At 36.5% G+C, this 18,235-nt stretch overlaps 1 protein-coding gene across 3 annotated transcripts in view; it reads left to right on the forward strand.

The window, feature by feature from the left end:
• The window catches only part of MTX2 (metaxin 2), a 59,186-nt gene extending 54,806 nt beyond the window's left edge, over window positions 1–4,380 (forward strand). For all 3 annotated transcript variants that reach the window (XM_008533053.2, XM_070580262.1, XM_070580261.1), the window contains one exon: window positions 3,912–4,380. In XM_008533053.2, coding sequence (XP_008531275.1) covers window positions 3,912–4,095 — 184 coding nt within the window. In that variant the 3' untranslated portion in view covers window positions 4,096–4,380. The remainder of the gene's footprint in view (window positions 1–3,911) is intronic.
• The last annotated feature ends 13,855 nt before the right edge of the window (window positions 4,381–18,235 follow it).

Below are 18,235 nucleotides of genomic sequence, written 5' to 3' on the forward strand. Positions count from 1 at the left end.
GAGGACTCATGAAAAGAAATCCAATAGCTTTACTTGATGAGAGAAAGTAAAAGAGTTGTTTAGGGAGAGCTTGCAGCAAGAACAGCAATTGAGAAAAAGAGGACAAAGAAGCTAAATGGTGGAAGGGAAAGAGGAGAATGAATTTGAAAAAAATAAGTAATAGTACAAGGTAGATACTAACATTAGTGGCCTTTTTTACCCTTCATAATATATACGGTTGGTACCTTTTAAATATTTAAATTATATTTGAGAAATGCAACTAAAATAAAATCTGTACTACCTATGACATACATGCTATTTTGCTCATGTGATATCTGTTAAGACAGCTACACAAAGACTGCTAGGTCATTTTTTCCCTTTCACCTGGTGAGTGTGGACTTGCAATGAACAACTAAAACTTTTTTAAAGTGGTATTTTTATGTTACCTTTTTAATAAAGGGGAAGAAAGAGTAGAAAAATATATATGTGTACTTTTTCTAAATGTAATCATGATAGAAAGAGTTATACTATTCTAAAACTTTTATGAGCTCCTTGTAGGTCTGTGTGTTTTTCAAACAAAACCCGTTAGCTAGAAGAAGCTCAGTAATTAAAACTAGATCAAATTGAATGAGAAAGTGGAAAAGGAATTTGATTTGAAAAAGAAAAACTACTGCTATTAACCGTTAGGGTACATGGTAAAATTCGAAAATATACCTTCATGTACTGACGGGAGAGTATACTGAAGAAATGGTGCAAAAATTATGCTTGGGAATCTTAAGATGAAAAAATTTCGGGGAGGAATAGGATTATATTGAGGTTTATTCAATTAGGAAATCACCAGTTAGGAAAATTGAGGGGAAATTGCTCAAAAATATCCAAAGGCAAATTTAGAAGAGGTTGATGGCAAGAGGCTTAATGTACAAGCTTGAATGACAGTCCTAAAGATCAGTGATTGATGTATAAAGAAAGGATGTGTAGAGCCAGCCCTGATGGTCTCGTGGTTAAAGTTTGGCACTCTCACTCCTTTGGTGGCTCAGGTTTGTTTCCTGTTGCAGAACCACACCACTCGTCTATCATTCTGTCAGTTGCCATGCTATGGCAGCAGCTCACATAGAAGAACTAGAAGGATACTTAGAACTAAGATATATAACCATGTACTGGGGCTTTGGAGAGAAGGAAAAAAAGAGCAAGATCAGCAGCAGATATCAGCTCAGAGTGAATTCCTTCCCTACAGCAAAAAAAGAAAGAAAGGATGTGTAGATTGCTTCTAGTAGTATAAAGATATGACAAGTTAATAGTGTAATGGGGAAAAAAATTAGGGAACACTCAGGCAAAATTAATGTTTTTGAAACCAGACTGACAATGAAAGGTGTCAGAGAGGAAGAAAGAAATATGGATTCATAAGAAAGCAAAAGAGATAAATGCATAAAAATTTTAAATGGAAAAGCTTAGGAAAACATTCATATTTTACAGTACTGTTTTTATTTTGATACTCAAATGAAAGAATAGTAGATATCTGGTGGATATTAGCAGAACCTATTGGGATAATCATTTATTTCACAGTATATGTAAATCAAACCATCATGATGTGCACCTTAAACTTATCCAGTGGTGTAGGTCAATTCTTTCTCTCTAAAACTGGAAAAGAAGAAGAATAGTAGATAACCAACAGAAATGTGGAAAGAATGATAATGCAAGATAAAAAGGCAACAAATTTTTTAGGACTTTAAAAGTATATTTGTCACCGTAGACTATTTTTCTAATAAAAAGTCTATAAGGTAAATGCAATAATATATATCAAAGATGTTAAAGGTCTTAGGAGGAGAGTTGCTACTTATATTCAAATTACAATCCACAAACATTTAGTAAGCAGAAGGGTGGAAATGTTGTGTTTTCTCTCCATGTGGTATAGGAAAAGTAATTAAAACTGGAGTTATGTGAAGATCTTGGCTTGATTAAACAGTTCAGTAGAAATACTGAGTAAAGTATATTTTTTTGTCTGTCTCACATTTGAGTTGCAAATATTTTTCTGAGTTTATTGCTTTTTTTTTTGAAGTCAGGTTTATTGTAGTATAATTTGCATGTAGTAAAATTGACGATTTTATGTGTCTAGTTCTATGAGTTTTTACAATGGTGTATATTTGTGTAACCACTACCAAAAGTATACTTTTCAAAAAGAAAGAATTGTGGGAATTGGTAATTTATATATATCAGAGTCAATTAATATAAATAGTTGCTGAAATTTTTAAGGATTACAAAAAATATACATTAAAAGTTATGTGTTTGTGGGCTTCTTTTCTTTAAGATTGGCACCTGAGCTAACATCTGTTGCCAATCTTCTTCTTCCTTCTTCTTCTTCTCCCCAAAGTTCCCCCAGTACATAGTTGTATATTCTAGTTGTCGGTCCTTCTCGTACTGCTATGTGGAGCGCTACCTCAGCATGGCCTGATGAGCAGTGCCATGTCCGTGCCCGGGATCTGAGCTGGCAAAACCCTGGGTCGCCGAAGCAGAGTGCAAACTTAACCACTCGGCCATGGGGCCGGCCCTGTGTGTGTGTTTTGTTTGATTTAGTATATTGTATTCTACTTCCTGTTAGATATTCTAAAGTAACTTGCCACAAAGTTGCTATCTTTGTTACATCAGATCAATTTTTGTATGCTCATTACCCATATATTATTCAGCACCTTTTGAGTTATGTGGATGTGTATTTGCAGCAAATAACATTTTGACCACTTCAGGGGTACTTCTAGACCACTCTAGTTTGAACATACATTCCTACTTGAACTCATTCCGAGCCTTCATTTATTGATTAAAAAAATGCTCATCTACACTACTGGAAGTTGTATCAGGGAATATATTCACCTTTTTTAAGCTCGAGTACAAGAAGCGAAGGGTACTTAACTCTAAATAAGGATTAGGAGAATAAATCCTAAATTGATGAGATAAGATAGAGCTTTTAAGAAATATGTTTAGGAATATGGAAGAGTTGGTGTTCATATTACTTCTCACAAAGTGCCTCAGCTCTACATTTATCCACCTTCTACATCCTTGGTTCTTTTCAGGTGTCCATTTGTTAATTATTCTTCATCTGTAGTGATAGGATCACAGTGCTATCAAGTCCAAGGACACTGTGATTTTTTTTTTAACTATCCTGTTGGCTACCCTCTTAAACATGACCAGAGACTGCACAATTGACTTTGATTGATACTTCGTGAATGTGTCAAAAGATGGAAGGATTTGAAAGAATTTGAGTAACTACTACTGAAAAATTAAATATCCTACACACCTTATTTTATTCATTCATTCAGCAAATATGGACTCAGTTCCTCAGATACTTTGCTAAGAACTAGGGATATAAAGATCTATGCAGTGTTGCCTTTAAAGAGCTTGGAGTGTAATGGGGGAACTGGTTAAGTAAACATAGTGATAGTGTGGGATGAGAAGTGCAGCACCTTTTCATTGCTTCATTCGACACTTACTTATTGAGAGCCTACTTTCTTGCTGAGTATTGTTCCAGGTTTTGGGGACATAACAGGAAACAAGTGGACAAGGTCTCGGTAGAGGGAGACAGACAATTAACAACAAATATTAGATAGTTTTGACTATCCCTTCGATGGAGACCTGTATTATTTAGTGAATAAATTACTGAATATAGTCAATTACACCAATTGTTTTAACACATTTAAATGATACTGCTACTTCAAGAAGCAAGTCACACACCTAGCAAATCATAGTTAAAAAGATTTTTTTTTTTCTTATCTTGTAACAGAAACTCCAAGTTAAAACAATCAATTTTACCAAGTTGGGGTAGGATTTATTTCTTATGTGACTTTTTTCTTTTAAATAGATGAACAAAATCTTTTCAAAAATAGTATGTATTCTATATAACTTAATCACTATTCATGTTACTCTCATTTCTGCTGTTGTTTTAGGCCTACTGAGCTAGATGCACTGGTATTTGGCCATCTGTACACCATTCTTACCACACAGTTGACCAGTGATGAACTTTCTGAGAAGGTGAAGAACTATAGCAACCTCCTTGCTTTCTGTAGAAGAATTGAACAGCACTATTTTGAAGATCGTGGTAAAGGCAGCTCATCTATCAGATTGTCTTAGAGTTATGTGTAAATCTAGTTGTTATTTAAAAAAATTAACTTTTGAAATACATATTACTTGAATGATGTAACAGATAATGGTATCAGAATTTTAAAACCGAAAACACTGCTTTTCCAATCCTCAAAACAAACATAATGTATCCTACATAGGTACTTTATACCATTATTTTGTGTACACATTAAAATAATGTTAAATGATATAATTTGATATGTTGTACTCTATATCTTGAAATTTTTGTTCCTTTCAAATATGTGTGCATATAAAAATAAAGCTCAAACAACTGTATGGCTGGTGTGCTTACTTTCTTTTGATCTTTCTGTAAGCCACTCTCTGAGCTTTATACATGAAATAAACAGTGTCTTTTCTAAGGCAAGTAATTTATGTTCCATACTCCCAAGATGATTTTGCTAGATACATGGTGGACCTGGTCATGGGAAAGTATGCACTTAGTATGTTCTTAACAAGTATGCACTTAGAAAATGTGAATGCTTGCAAGACAATTAAATCCTGGAACAGAGTGCCATTTAAGAACATTGTTCGTATATCTAAACTTAGTTGAATTTAAAGACATTTCATCTGAGCAGCTATAATTTACATTTGATAAAGGGATAGTTTGAAGGACTTTATCTTTTTGAAACTTTTTTTTGAAACAAGAATATTTTAATAATGCTGTTTTGTTCCTTTTGTGGGGAAGGGAGGAGAGTTTTCACAGAAGTATAAACAGGAATTTATATATAAGCTTGGAGGATTATATGTTGTATCACTTTCAAATTTTCTAACATTTTATATAAAACCAATGACGCTATAAAGATCAAATGTAAAAATCTTTTCTTGCAAATGTCTACAGTAATAGTACTTTTATTATTATTTTTTTTATGTACCAGGCATTTTTAACTCATTTAATCCTTGCAAACACCCTATGAAGGTTATTATCCCCAGTTCACGGAATAGGAAATGGAGACACAGAAAGGGTAATAATACCTTTCCCAAGGTCAGAGAGTTAGTAAGTGGTAGAATTCAAACCCAGGCAGTTGGAATTCAAACCCAGGCAGTCTGGTATTTGTTTGATTTTTAACAAAATTTTTTTTTTTTTTAAGATTATAGGTTTATAGCATACAAGGGATGTGTTAGGTTCTCCTTAGTCTAAATCCCACATAAACTTTGGGTACTCTCTTTGGACTATAGTGCTATTTATTATAGCTTTCCTGAACTAATTTTGTCATGTGTAGTAGTATTAAAATAAGAAATCCCAAGTTACCTGTGTTCTTGCACAATTTTTATGACAGGTTTTTTGTGTATATTTTTGTATACTTGTTCTGTACTTACTATATACTTTTTTCTTTTAATATTATCATGACATTCATTTAATTGAATAAGTACCGTTTGTATGTTAGTATATAAAATCTATACTTTTTTCTTTCAGTTTTTTGGATGTAAAGATAGTACGACACCATATTTTAGTCTTAGTCATTGCAACTAGCTGTATTGTCTTAATGTGAGGAACACTGGGAGACAGAGGTTATTTATTCCAAGTTGAGATATTTACCCTTATTTAAGACTTACACTGTAGGGATCACTCTCAGAGAGGTCTTATTTCTCTCTCGTGTTGAGTGAATCACCACCAAAACAGAATGTAGTAGAAAACAGAAATCTCGACATCCCATTATGGTGATTCAGTTACCTGCTTTTATCTTTTAAATTTGGGTCAGAAAGCCAAGTCACAGTAGCTAAAAATTACCCCTGAAAAGCCAGTTTGCTGACCAGAGTTAAATGTGGTTTTGCTGCCAAAATACTTACCTGTGTACTGGATTTTAAAATAAGTGGCATACCTTATTTAAATTAAAATCGTAAGTGGTGAGAAACTGTTACTGAGCAACGGCTAGCCACCAGATGTGCACAGAAGGCGACACCGTGGCACAACTGGCTTTTGAGAGAAAAAAGGCTTCATTGCAAGGTTGACCAGCAAGAAGACAGGAGATAAGCTCTCAAATCTGTCTTTTTGGTCCAAGGTATGGGGTAAAGTTTAAGGGAGCAAGGAGGGCTGACTGGTATGCGGAAGTGCTAGCAGGGTGAGTTTCCATCGGCAGGTCAAATTTTTCTCTTCTGCATATGCTCCTGGCTGGCTCACTGTCCCTGAAAAATAGCTTTAACATTCTGTTGTTAAGATGGGATCAGTTAGGGGAGCTTACCAGGAAAAGTACAGTAAACAAGGGTACAGTTGTTAAGCAGATTTAAGTCATTGTCTTCTCCATTGATAAAGAGTTTCTAGAGATTTAGAGTTATCCTCCTCTTCCTGGCACAGAGAAGGAGAAACCCTTACAAATGGAGATATCTCTTGTAAATGTAAATATGCCTTACAAAATAACCTCTACTAGGTTTTCAGAGCTTTTCCTGTGTCTGCTGTTTCTTTTTTTTCTTTATTTTTTAAATTTTTTTTTAATTTTTTTTTTCCGGATGTACATCATATTTCAAATTCTGTATGCATTACATCATCTTCACCACCCGAACACTAATTATAGTGCATCCCCTCCCATGTGACCCTAATCACCCCTTTTGCCCTCCCCCCTACCCCCTTCCCCAATGGTAACCACAGTCCCATCTCCAATGCTATGTTGTTTTTTTTTTTGTCGTTTTTATCTTCTACTTAAGAGTGAGATCATATGGTATTTGACTTTCTCCTTCTGACTTATTTCACTCAGCATAATACCCTCAAGGTCCATCCATGTTGTCACAAATGGCGGATTTCGTCATTTCTTATGGCTGAGTAGTAGTCCATCGTGTATAAATACCACATCTTCTTTATCCATTCGTCCCTTGATGGGCACCTAGGTTGCTTCCAAGTCTTGGCTATTGTGTATAATGCCGCAATGAACATAGGGGTGCAAGTATCTTTATGCCTTTGTGTTTTCAAGTTCTTTGGATAAATACCCAGCAGTGGAATAGCTGGATCATATGGTAGATCTATCCTTAATTTTCTGAGGATACTCTATACTGCTTTCCATAGTGGCTGCACCAGTTTGCACTCCCACCAGCAGTGAACAAGGGTTCCCTTCTCTCCATACCCTAACAGTTGTCGTTTCCTGTCTTGTTAATTATAGCCATCCTGACCGGATTGAGGTGATACCTCATTGTAGTTTTGATTTGCATTTCCCTGATAGCTAATGATGTTGAGCATCTTTTCATATGCCTGTTGGCCATCTGTGTATCTTCTTTGGAGAAATCTCTGTTCAGATCTCTTGCCCATTTTCTAATTGGATTGTTGGTTTTTTTGTTGTTGAGCTGTGTGAGTTCTTTGTATATTTTGGATATTGACCCCTTATCTGATATGTGGTTTGCAAATATCTTCTCCCAATTGTTAGGTTGTCTTTTCGTTTTGTTGATGGTTTCCTTTGCTGTGCAGAAACTTTTTAGTTTGATGTAGTCCCGTTTGTTCATTTTTTCTTTTGTTTCCCTTGCCCGGTCAGACATGGGACTTGAAAATATGCTGCTCAGACCAATGTCATAGAGCGTACTACCTATGTTTTCTTCTAGAAGTTTCATGGTTTTGGGTCTTACATTCAAGTCTTTAATCCATTTTGAGTTGATTTTTGTGCATGGTGTAAGGGAATGGTCTACTTTCATTCTTTTGCATGTGGCTGTCCAGTTTTCCCAACACCATTTATTGAAGAGACTCTCCTTTCTCCATCGTATGCTCTTGGCTCCCTTGTCGAATATTAGCTGTCCATAAATGTGTGGGTTTACTTCTGGGCTCTCAATTTTGTTCCATTGATCTGTGTGTCTGTTTTTGTGCCAGTACCATGCTGTTTTGGTTACTATGGCTTTGTAGTATAATTTGAAATCGGGGAGTGTGATACCTCCAGCTTTGTTCTTTTTTCTCAGGAATCCTTTGACTATTCGGGGTCTTTTGTTGTTCCATATAAATTTTAGGATTCTTTGTTCTATTTCTGTAAAAAATGTTGTTGGAACTTTGATAGGGATTGCATTGAATCTATAGATTGCTTTAGGAAGTATGGATATTTTAACAATGTTAATTCTTCCAATCCAAGAGCACGGAATATCTTTCCATTTCTTTGTGTCTTCTTCGATTTCTTTCAACAATGTCTTATAGTTTTCAGTGTACAGATCTCTCACCTCTTTCGTTAAGTTTATTCCTAGGTATTTTATTCTTTTTGTTGCAATTGTAAATGGGATTGTATTCTTAATTTCTCTTTCTGCTGCTTCATTGTTGGTGTATAGAAACGCAACCGACTTTTGTACATTGATTTTGTATCCCGCAACTTGCTGTATTCCTTTATTATTTCTAAAAGTTTTTTAGTGGATTCTTTAGGGTTTTCTAGATATAAAATCATGTCATCTGCAAAAAGTGATAGTTTCACCACTTCTTTTCCAATGTGGATCCCTTTTATTTCTTTTTCTTGCCTGATTGCTCTGGCTAGGACTTCCAATACTATGTTAAATAAGAGTGGTGACAATGGGCATCCTTGTCTGGTTCCTGCTCTTAGAGGGATAGCTTTCAGTTTTCCTCCATTGAGAATATTTGCTGTGTGTTTGTCATATATGGCCTTTATTATGTTGAAGTATTTTCCTTCTATACCCATTTTATTTAGAGTTTTTATCATAAATGGATGCTGTATCTTGTCAAAGGCTTCCTCTGCATCTATTGAGATGATCATGTGATTTTTATTCTTCGTTTTGTTAATGTGGTGTATCACGTTGATAGATTTGCGGATGTTGAACCATGCCTGCATCCCCAGAATGAAACCCACTTGATCATGATGTATGATCTTTTTAATGTATTGTTGTATTCGATTTGTTAGTATTTTGTTGAGGATTTTTGCATCGATGTTCATCAGTGATATTGGCCTGTAATTTTCTTTTTTTGTGTTGTCCGTGTCTGGTTTTGGTATCAGGATAATGTTTGCTTCGTAGAAGGAGATAGGAAGCTTCCCCTCCTCTTCAATTTTTTGGAAGAGTTTGAGAAGGATAGGTATTAGGTCTTCTTTGAATGTTTGGTAGAATTCACCAGGAATGTTTGGTAGAATTCACCAGGGAAGCCATCTGGTCCTGGACTTTTATTTTTTGGGAGGTTTTTAATTGCTGTTTCGATCTCCTTACTGGTGATCGGTCTATTCAAATTTTCTACATCTTGGTCCAGTTTTGGAAGGTTGTATGTTTCTAAGAATTTATCCATTTCTTCTGGATTATCCAATTTGTTGGCGTATAGCTTTTCATAGTATTCTCTTAATATCGTTTGTATTTCTGAGGTGTCCGTTGTAATCTCTCCTCTTTCATTTCTGACTTTATTTATTTGAGCCTTCTCTCTTTTTTTCTTGGTGAGTCTAGCTAAGGGTTTGTCAATTTTGTTCATCTTTTTGCAGAACCAGCTCTTGATTTCATTAATTTTTTCTATTTTTTTTTCAGTCTCTATTTCATTTATTTCTGCTCTGATTTTTATTATTTCCTTCCTTCTGCTGATTTTGGGCTTTGTTTGTTGTTCTTTTTCCAGTACCTTTAGGTGTACTTTTAGATTGTCTATTTGGGATTTTTCTTCTTTGTTGAGGTAGGCCTGAATTGCTATAAACTTCCCTCGTAGAACCACTTTTGCTGTATCCCACAGATTTTGGTATGTCGTGTTTTCATTTTCATTTGTCTCCAGGAATTTTTTGATTTCTTCTTTGATTTCTTCATTGACCCTATCATTGTTCAGTAGCATTTTGTTCAATCTCCACATTTTTGTGGGTTTTCTGGTTTTCTTTCTGTAGTTGATTTCCAGTTTCATACCTTTGTGGTCAGAAAAGATGCATGGTATTATTTTGATCTTCTTAAATTTATTGAGACTTGTTTTGTGGCCTAATGTATGATCAATTCTGGAGAATGTTCCATGGACATTTGAAAAGAATGTGTATTCTGTGGTTTTTGGATGGAATGTTCTGTATATATCTACTAAGTCCATCTGGTATAATGTATCCTTTAAGGCGAGTGTTTCCTTGTTGATCTTTTGTTTGGATGATCTATCCAGTGGTGTAAGTGGAGTGTTAAAGTCCCCTCCTATTATTGTGTTACTGTCTATTTCTCCTGTTATGTCTGTTAATAATTGATTTATATATTTAGGTGCTCCTATGTTGGGTGCATAGATATTTACAAGTGTTATATTTTCTTGTTGGATTGTTCCCTTTATCATTGTGTAGTGCCGTCTTTGTCTCTTATTACAGTTTTTGATTTAAAGTCTATTTTGTCTGATATAAGTATTGCTACCCCTGCTTTCTTTTCTTTGCCATTTGCATGGAATATCTTTTTCCATCCTTTCACTTTCAGTTTGTGAGTGTCTGTAGGTCTGAAGTGTGTCTCTTGTATGCAGCATATACATGGATCTTGTTTTTTTATCCAGTTGACCACCCTATGGCATTTGATTGGAGCATTTAGTCCATTGACATTTAAAGTAGCTATTGATAAATATGTATTTATTGCCATTTTGTCACTTTTTGTTTTCTTTGGGTGTTTTAGTAGTTCTTCTCAGTTCCTTTCTTTTTCTCTTGCTCTCTTCCCTTGTGGTTTGGTGGCTATCTTTAGTAATATGTTTGATTTCTTTTGTCTTACTTTTTTTCCTGCTTGTTATAGGTTTCTGATTTGTGGTTACCATGAAGATCCTATTTAATATACTATGCATATAACAGTCTATACTGAGTAGATAGACTCTTTAGCTTGACCTCTTTCTAAAAGCTCTACATTTTCACTCCCCTCCTCCCACATTATATGTTTTTCACGTCATATATAGTCTTTTGCTTAATGTCTGTCTATCCATTACCCTCTTATCGTTGAAATAGGTAATTTAGTACATTTGTCTTTTAACCTTCATATTGTCTTAACAGGTAGTTGATCTGCTGCCTTTACTATACTTTTACCTTACAAGTGATTTTATTGCCTGTTTTTTCTTGTTGTTTTGGGTTTTTTTGATAATTTTTTTTCTTTTATCTCTATTTGTGGTCATTGCTTTCCCACTTAAATAAGTCCCTTTGGCATTTCTTGTAGAACTGGTTTCTTGGTGATAAACTTTAATTTTTGCTTGTCTGGGAAGCTCTTTATCTCTCCTTCCATTCTGAATGAGAGCCTTGATGGATAGAGTATTCTTGGTTGTAGGTTTTTTCCTTTTAGCACTTCAAATATGTAGTGCCATTCTCTTCTCGCCTGTAGGGTCTCCACTGAGAAGTCTCCTGACAGCCTGATGGGCTTCCCTTTATATGTCACTTTATATGGCCTTTCTCTTGCTGCTTTTAGGATTCTCTCTTTGTCTTTAATTTTAGACATTTTGATTATAATATGTCTTTGTGTGGGCCTCTTTGGGCTTCTCTTGTTTGGAGCTCTCTGTGCTTCCTGAACTTGGATGTCTGTTTCCTTCCTTAGGTGAGGAAAATTTTCCTCTATTATTTCGACAAATAAATTTTCTGCCCCTTTGTCTTTCTCTTCTCTTTCTGGGACCCCTATAATCCGAATGTTAGCACGCTTTATATTGTCCCAGAGTTCCCTTACACTGTTCTCATTCTGTCTAATTCTTTTTTCTCTTTTCTGTTCTGCTTGGGTGATTTCCTCTAATCTTTCGTCTAGCTCGCTGATCCGTTCTTCTGCTTCCTCTACTCTGCTATTGAGTCCCTCTAGTGAATTTCTCATTTTGAGTATTGTATTCTTCATTTCGGATTGGTTCTTTTTTATATCTTCCAATTCTTTGCTGATGTGCTCACTGTGTTCATCCATTCTTCTCTGCATATCTGTGAGCATCCTCATTATATTTTGTTTGAATTCTTTGTCAAGGAGGTCACTAGTTTCTGTTTCACTTAGTTCTTTTTCTGGTGTTCTGTAGTGTTCCCTTGCTTGGAATGTATTCCTTTCCCTCCTCATTATGCCTCTTTCTCTGTGCTATTTTGTTTGTACTAGGTAAGTTGGCTGTGTCTCCTGATCTTGGAGAAGTGGCCTTATGTATGAGATGCCTTATGAGGCCCAGCAGTGTGCTTCCCTCTCGTCACCAGACCATAAGAACCAGGAGTGACCCCTTTGTGGGCTACTTGTGTTCTTCTGCTGTGGCAGGGTTGCTCCCACTGCAGGTACCCAGGGAGTCTGATCTTTCCTTCCCTGGCCAGCTGTTAGTAAATCCGGTTTGGACGGGCCTCAGCACTGTTGGCTACAAAGTCTATCAGCACACTTTTATTGCAGTTGTCCTCTTAATTGGGTTGGTACCCAGTGTAGGTGGTTGCTAGGCTCAGGGGCGTACAGTTGTGATAGGCCTGAGGCCAACAAGGCTGATGTCAGCTCTCTTAGGAGTGCAGCTGAGTGGGGGTGGCCCTTGGCATGGAGGCACTCAGTTGTTTCAGGCTTTGGAAGGTGGGGCTGATCCTTTTTATGGCTATTTGTGAAGCGCAAGTCTTCTGCCTTTGATAAGCCTCACCCCTCACTGGACCACGTACACTGTCAACAGAGTCCTGGTCCATGCACACTTCTCAACCCCCTGGAACATACCCCACCACCACACTGCAGAGTCCCCCACCTCTGCCCCAATGCCCCCCACAGTTCACCTGGTCCTCACACAAGCCCTGCCCCACAGAGGCAGACACCCTTGCCTGCCTGTAGAGGATCAAGGCACTCAGTCAATGCAGGCTGAAAAGTAGCCTGAGGGCTTGCTGTTAGGTGGGGCCAGTCCCTAAGGTGGGTTGCCTGCCCTGGCTGAGCTGGATTAAATCTGTGCTCTAGTGGGTGTGGCAGACCCCTGGGCTAACAGCCCAAGGGACGCACCTCAATGGCCCCCACCGGTGTCTGTATCAGCAAGCCTGGACCAGCTCAGAACAATGGCCCCCACCAATGTCTCAGTCTCAGGAGAGGATCCTCCTCTCACCAAGATGCCCCCAGAGCCCACCCAGTGAGTCTTGTTTCACCAAAGGACAGTCAGCCTTCTCTCTGGTGATTTTAGGTTGCTGCAGTGAGTGAGTTTGTGTGTGGGCCCTTTAAGACCTGGATCTTTTCAGTTTTCGGCCAATAGCTTTTCTGGGGTGTCCTCGCTGCAGTTAATAGCCAGCAAAGCCAGATAGTAAGACCCCGCTCTCAGTTGGGCTGAGTCTGAAGGATGGTTATAGCAGTATCGTCCCCGCTCCGGACCTCACTCCTCCAGGGAGGGCTCGTACCTTAGGTTGGCTCCCGCCTGGCCAGCTGAGAAGCTCCGCTGCTCCCAAAGGTGGCTTTTTTCCTCTCCGGCCGGAGTTACTGCCTCTTCTGCTTTCGTCAGGACTGTCCCTTGTCGTGGGCGCTCTTTTTATCTAGTTTTCAATCCAGGGTGATTCTTCCCAAAATTGTTGTAACCTGGTTGTGTTCGTGGGAGGAGGCGAGTTCAATGTCTGCTCACAGCGCTATCTTGACGAGAACTCTGTCTGCTCTTTCTTAATCATCATCAGCTCAAGATAGCCCTTATGCCAAAGAGGCATATTTCTTTTTTTTATTTTTTATGAGGAAGATTATCACTGAGTAACGTCTGCTGCCAGTCCTGCTCTTTTTTGCTGAGGAAGATTGGCCCTGAGCTGACATCCATGCCCATCCTCTATTTTATACATGGGACGCCTGCCACAGCATGACTTGATAAGCGGTGCATAGGTCTGCACTCAGGATCCAAACCGGCAAACCCTGGGCTGCTGAAGCCGAATGTGTGAACTTAACCGCTGCATCACAGCACTTGCCCCCAAAGAGGCATATTTTGGGGTGGCAAATTCTGTTCCTGGTCCTATAGTTACAAAATTTTAAATCAAGACAGGTATAGTCTACAGTATCATTTGATGACTTCTGAATGATGTGCATTATTGGGTTTAATATAACTCTCTTTTGTGAAACCCTTTAGAAGTCTAACTTGTTACTTTTTAATTGATTTGAATATTGGATGAGTAGATATTGTATTAATTTGTTAGGTGCCCTAAGTCCAGGAAAAGTAGAAATTATAAAATATGTCAGTTTGAGAGATTTGCTAATAATGTGTTGATACTTTTTTGACAAACATAATGAGTAGTATTTTTCTTACTGTCATGATAAAAAAACGAGAATGGGTTAAATGTAGCTGTATGTTAAGATATTTCAAGATACTACATTTTAAAGTGAAATTTAAGATGATACAATTTTTTTAACTTATTTTAATTTCTTGTTTTGGAGTATTACAAGTTGCTTCTTATGAGATAATTTCTAAATTTTATTGTCTTAAAAAGGAAATATTAAAAAGTTTGATTATATCTGGACTGATATAAATATTTTCCCAATCTATTTTTAAGTTCCTAAGAATTGGAATCAGATTTCTGTCTGTAGTTTTTTTATATTTTTATCAAATTCTAGTAATTGAATTTGTGATGAGATGGTAGTAGATTCTCTAGGATTTTCTACTTAGACAATCCTGTTTCCTGTGAATAGAAGTACTTTTATTTAATTCTTTCTAATTGGTATGCCTTTTGCTTGTTTTGTTTTTTTGTTGTGCCTTCTTGCACTGCCTGGGACTTCCAGGATAGTGTTGAACAGGAGTAGTGAGAATGGACATCTTTGCCGTATTCGTGATCTTAGGGGGAAAGTGTTCAGTCTTGTATCGTTAAGTATGATTGTAGGTTCTTATAGATGCCCTTTATCAGATTGAGAAAGTTTCTATTTCTGATTTGCTGAGAGAGAGGTGTGTGTGTGTGTGTGTGTGTGTATGTGTATGTGTTTAAATCATGAATGAATGGTGTGTTTTTCCAAAGGCTTTTGCTGTGTCACGATGATATTCTTTTTCATTTAGTCTGTAGAAATGGTGAGTTACATTAATTGATTTTTATTTATTTATTGTTATTTTTTTTTATGAGGAAGATTGGCCCTGAGCTAACATCTGTGTCAATCTTCCTCTATTTCATGTGGGTCGCTGCCACAGCATGGCGTGATGAGCGGTGCTAGGTCCGGCACCTGGGATCCAAACCTCTGGACCCTGGGCCACTGAAGCGGAGCGTTCGAACTCAACCACTATGCCACATTAATTGATTTTTAAATGTTGAATCAGCTTTAATTTCCTAGGATAAAACCCATGTGGTAATGATCTGCTATCCTTTTTATACATTGTTGGACTTGATTTCCTAGTATTTTGTTAAGGATTTTTGTGCCCATATTCATGAGAAATGTTGGTCTCCAGTTTTCTTGTAATACCTTTTTCTGTTTTTGGTATCCAGTTAATGCTGGCCTCATTAAATGAGTTGGGAAATCTTCCTTCCTCTTCTATGTTCTAGAATAGTTCAGATTTGTATTAGTTCTTCCTTGAATGTTTGGTAGAATTTACCAATGCAACTATTTAGGCCTGGAGGTTTCTTTGTTGGAAATTCTTAAATTTAAAATTTTAATTTATTTGATAGATTTAGGGCTATTCAGGTCATCTTTTTCTTTTGGATTGAGTTTTGGCATCTACCTTTCAAGGAATTTGTCTATTTTCTCTAAGTTTTTGAATTTATGGGCATAGAGCTGTTCTTGGTATTCCATTATTATCCTTTTAACGTCTATAGCATCTGTAGTGATGTCCCTTCTTTCCTTCTTCATATTTGTAATTTTTGTCTTCTCTTTTTCTTTGTCAGTCTGGCCAGAGGTTTACCAATTTTATTGTTTTTCCAAAAATCCAGCTTTTAGTTTCATTCATTTTTTCTCTGTAGTTTTGTTGTTCTCAGTTTCTTCTCTGCTCTTATCATTATTTCCTGTCGTCTACTTGCTTTGGGTTTAACTTGCTCTACATTTTATAGTTTCTTAGTGTGAAAGCTTAGACTGCTTTGAAACGTTGTTTTCTGGTATAAGCATTTAATACTATAAATTTCCCTCCAAGCACTGCTTGCAGAGAATTTTGAGATGTTGTGCTTTTATTTTCATTCAGTTCAAAATATTTTCTAATTCCCTCGTGATTTCTTCCATGACCCATGGGTTATTTGTAAGTGTATTCTTTAATTTGAAAATATTTGAGCAATTTCCCAGATATCATTCTATTATTGATTTCTAGTTTTATTCTGTTTTATTTCTAGAACATACTTTATATTTCAGTTTTTAAAAATTTGTTAAATTTTGCATTATGGTCCAGAGTATGGTTTATCTTGGTGAGTAAGGTTCCTTGTGCAATTGAAAAGAGTTTATATTTTGCTATTATTGGGTAGAGTATTCTATAAATGTTAAGTTGGTCTAATTTGTTGATAGTGTTGTTCAGGTCTTTCATATCCACATAATTTTCTGCCTACTTGTTCTCCATTACTGGAGAGGAGTGTTGAATTGTGACTTTTTTTTCTCCTTTCATTTCTATCAATTTGCTTTGTGCATTTTGAAGATCTCTTGTTAGGTGTATCTATATTTGGGATTATTAGTTCTTGGAAAATTGATCCCTTTATTAATATGTACTTCCCTTCTTTATCCCTGGTAATGTTTCTTGCTCTAAATTTCTCTGATACTAGTTCTTTCAGCTAATAAGTTATTTGATACAGGTACTCAAACTTTCTATAGATTAATGTTCGCAAGGCCTATATATTTTTATTATTTTACTTTTAGCCTACTTATGTCCTTTTATTTAAAATGTTTTCTTATAAACAGCTTAGAATTGGATCTTGGATTACCTGATAATTTGTCTTTTAATTGGTGTGTTTAGGGTGTTTACATTTAACGTAATTATTAATAGAGGTGGATTAAAATATATCATATTGCCAGGCATTGTCTATTTTTTCTACTTGTTCTCTGTTTCTTTTTACTCTTTCTTCCTTCTTTTTGGATTGATTGAGGTTTTTAAATGAGGCTGTTTCATCTCTACTTTTGGCTTATTATTACCTTTAAAATCTTTTTTTGGTAGTTACCCAGGGTTTACAATATATGTCTTTAACCAGAGCCTATGTTCAAATAATATGTACTGCTTTACTCCCAGTCTATGGTTTGTCTTCATTTTCTCAGTGGTGTCTTGGGCAGAAATTTTTAATTTTGATGAAGGCCAGTTTATCAAGTCTTTCTTTTATGGCTTATACTTTTTTTGTCATATCTAAAACATCTTTGCCTCATCCAAAGTTCTAAAGATTTTCTTCTGTGTTTTCTTTTGGAAGTCTTATTATTTTAGCTCTTAGATCATTTAAGTCTATGATGCATATTGAGCTAATTATAATGGGATGAGGTAAGAGTCTAAGTTTGTTTTTTTTGCATGTGGATATACAGTCGATTTTCTTTGGCACCTTTTGTTCTCTGTGAGAAATAGGGGAGGAGGATCCAGGTGGGGGTTTTGTACCTTTCCTGCAACTACTGCTGTTCTCCTCTCGAGGGACACTTTCTCAGATTCCCACAATGTCTCTAATGTGTTTTGGCGAACTTCCTGTGAGATCCTTTGAGCAGAGCCTATGAGTGAGTGTGAATTCCTCTTTTGTCTATGGCCCCCAGGGTTTTAATGGTCTTTTGTTAGCCTACACTCAGCCTTAAGCGATTAGTTAAAACTTGAGTAAGTTCTCCTTCCTGTTGTCCGGTAGAGTCTGTTTCAGGTAAAGAAGTGTTCGTGTACCTTCTCTTCTTAGACTTTGGGTTAGTTAGCCTGCACCCTCAGCTCGCTGCTGGTTCAAGAACTGGGGTGAATTTACAGATTGCCTGCTGAAAAGTTCATCATCATTGTGAGGGTGGGAGCAATGCTTTTTCCAGCTTTCTGCAGTCTAAAATGGAAAATCTGGACATCTAGGTTGCTTTTTATTCTTGAAATAAGAAATACTCATTTAGAATTGAAAGTGCTGAGTTTTTAAAGAGGTTTTATTACCAAAATTTTCAAACATCCAAAAACAAGAGAAAAAAACAGAAATTCCATACACCTGTGAACCTCTACCTTGCTTCAACAGTTACCAACTCAGAGCAGTCTATACCCCCAGTCTTTTTTATGTTTTATTTACTTAATAATATATGTTGCACATAAGTTCACCTAAGTGTGCTTTTTAAAAGATGTGATACACAAACGTGTTATTTTTTCCTAATATTTTGTTATGCAGATCATACCCAGACCTACGTTAAAAATAGAACATTACTAGTATCTTAAAGACCTCTAAATGACACTTACCATTTTCATCTAATCCCAGCTCCTTACTCCACCACTGGAGGTTGCCACTATCCTGAATTTTGT

Source organism: Equus przewalskii, chromosome 17, assembly GCF_037783145.1.
Source record: "Equus przewalskii isolate Varuska chromosome 17, EquPr2, whole genome shotgun sequence".
Classification (NCBI taxonomy): Eukaryota; Metazoa; Chordata; class Mammalia; order Perissodactyla; family Equidae; genus Equus; species Equus przewalskii.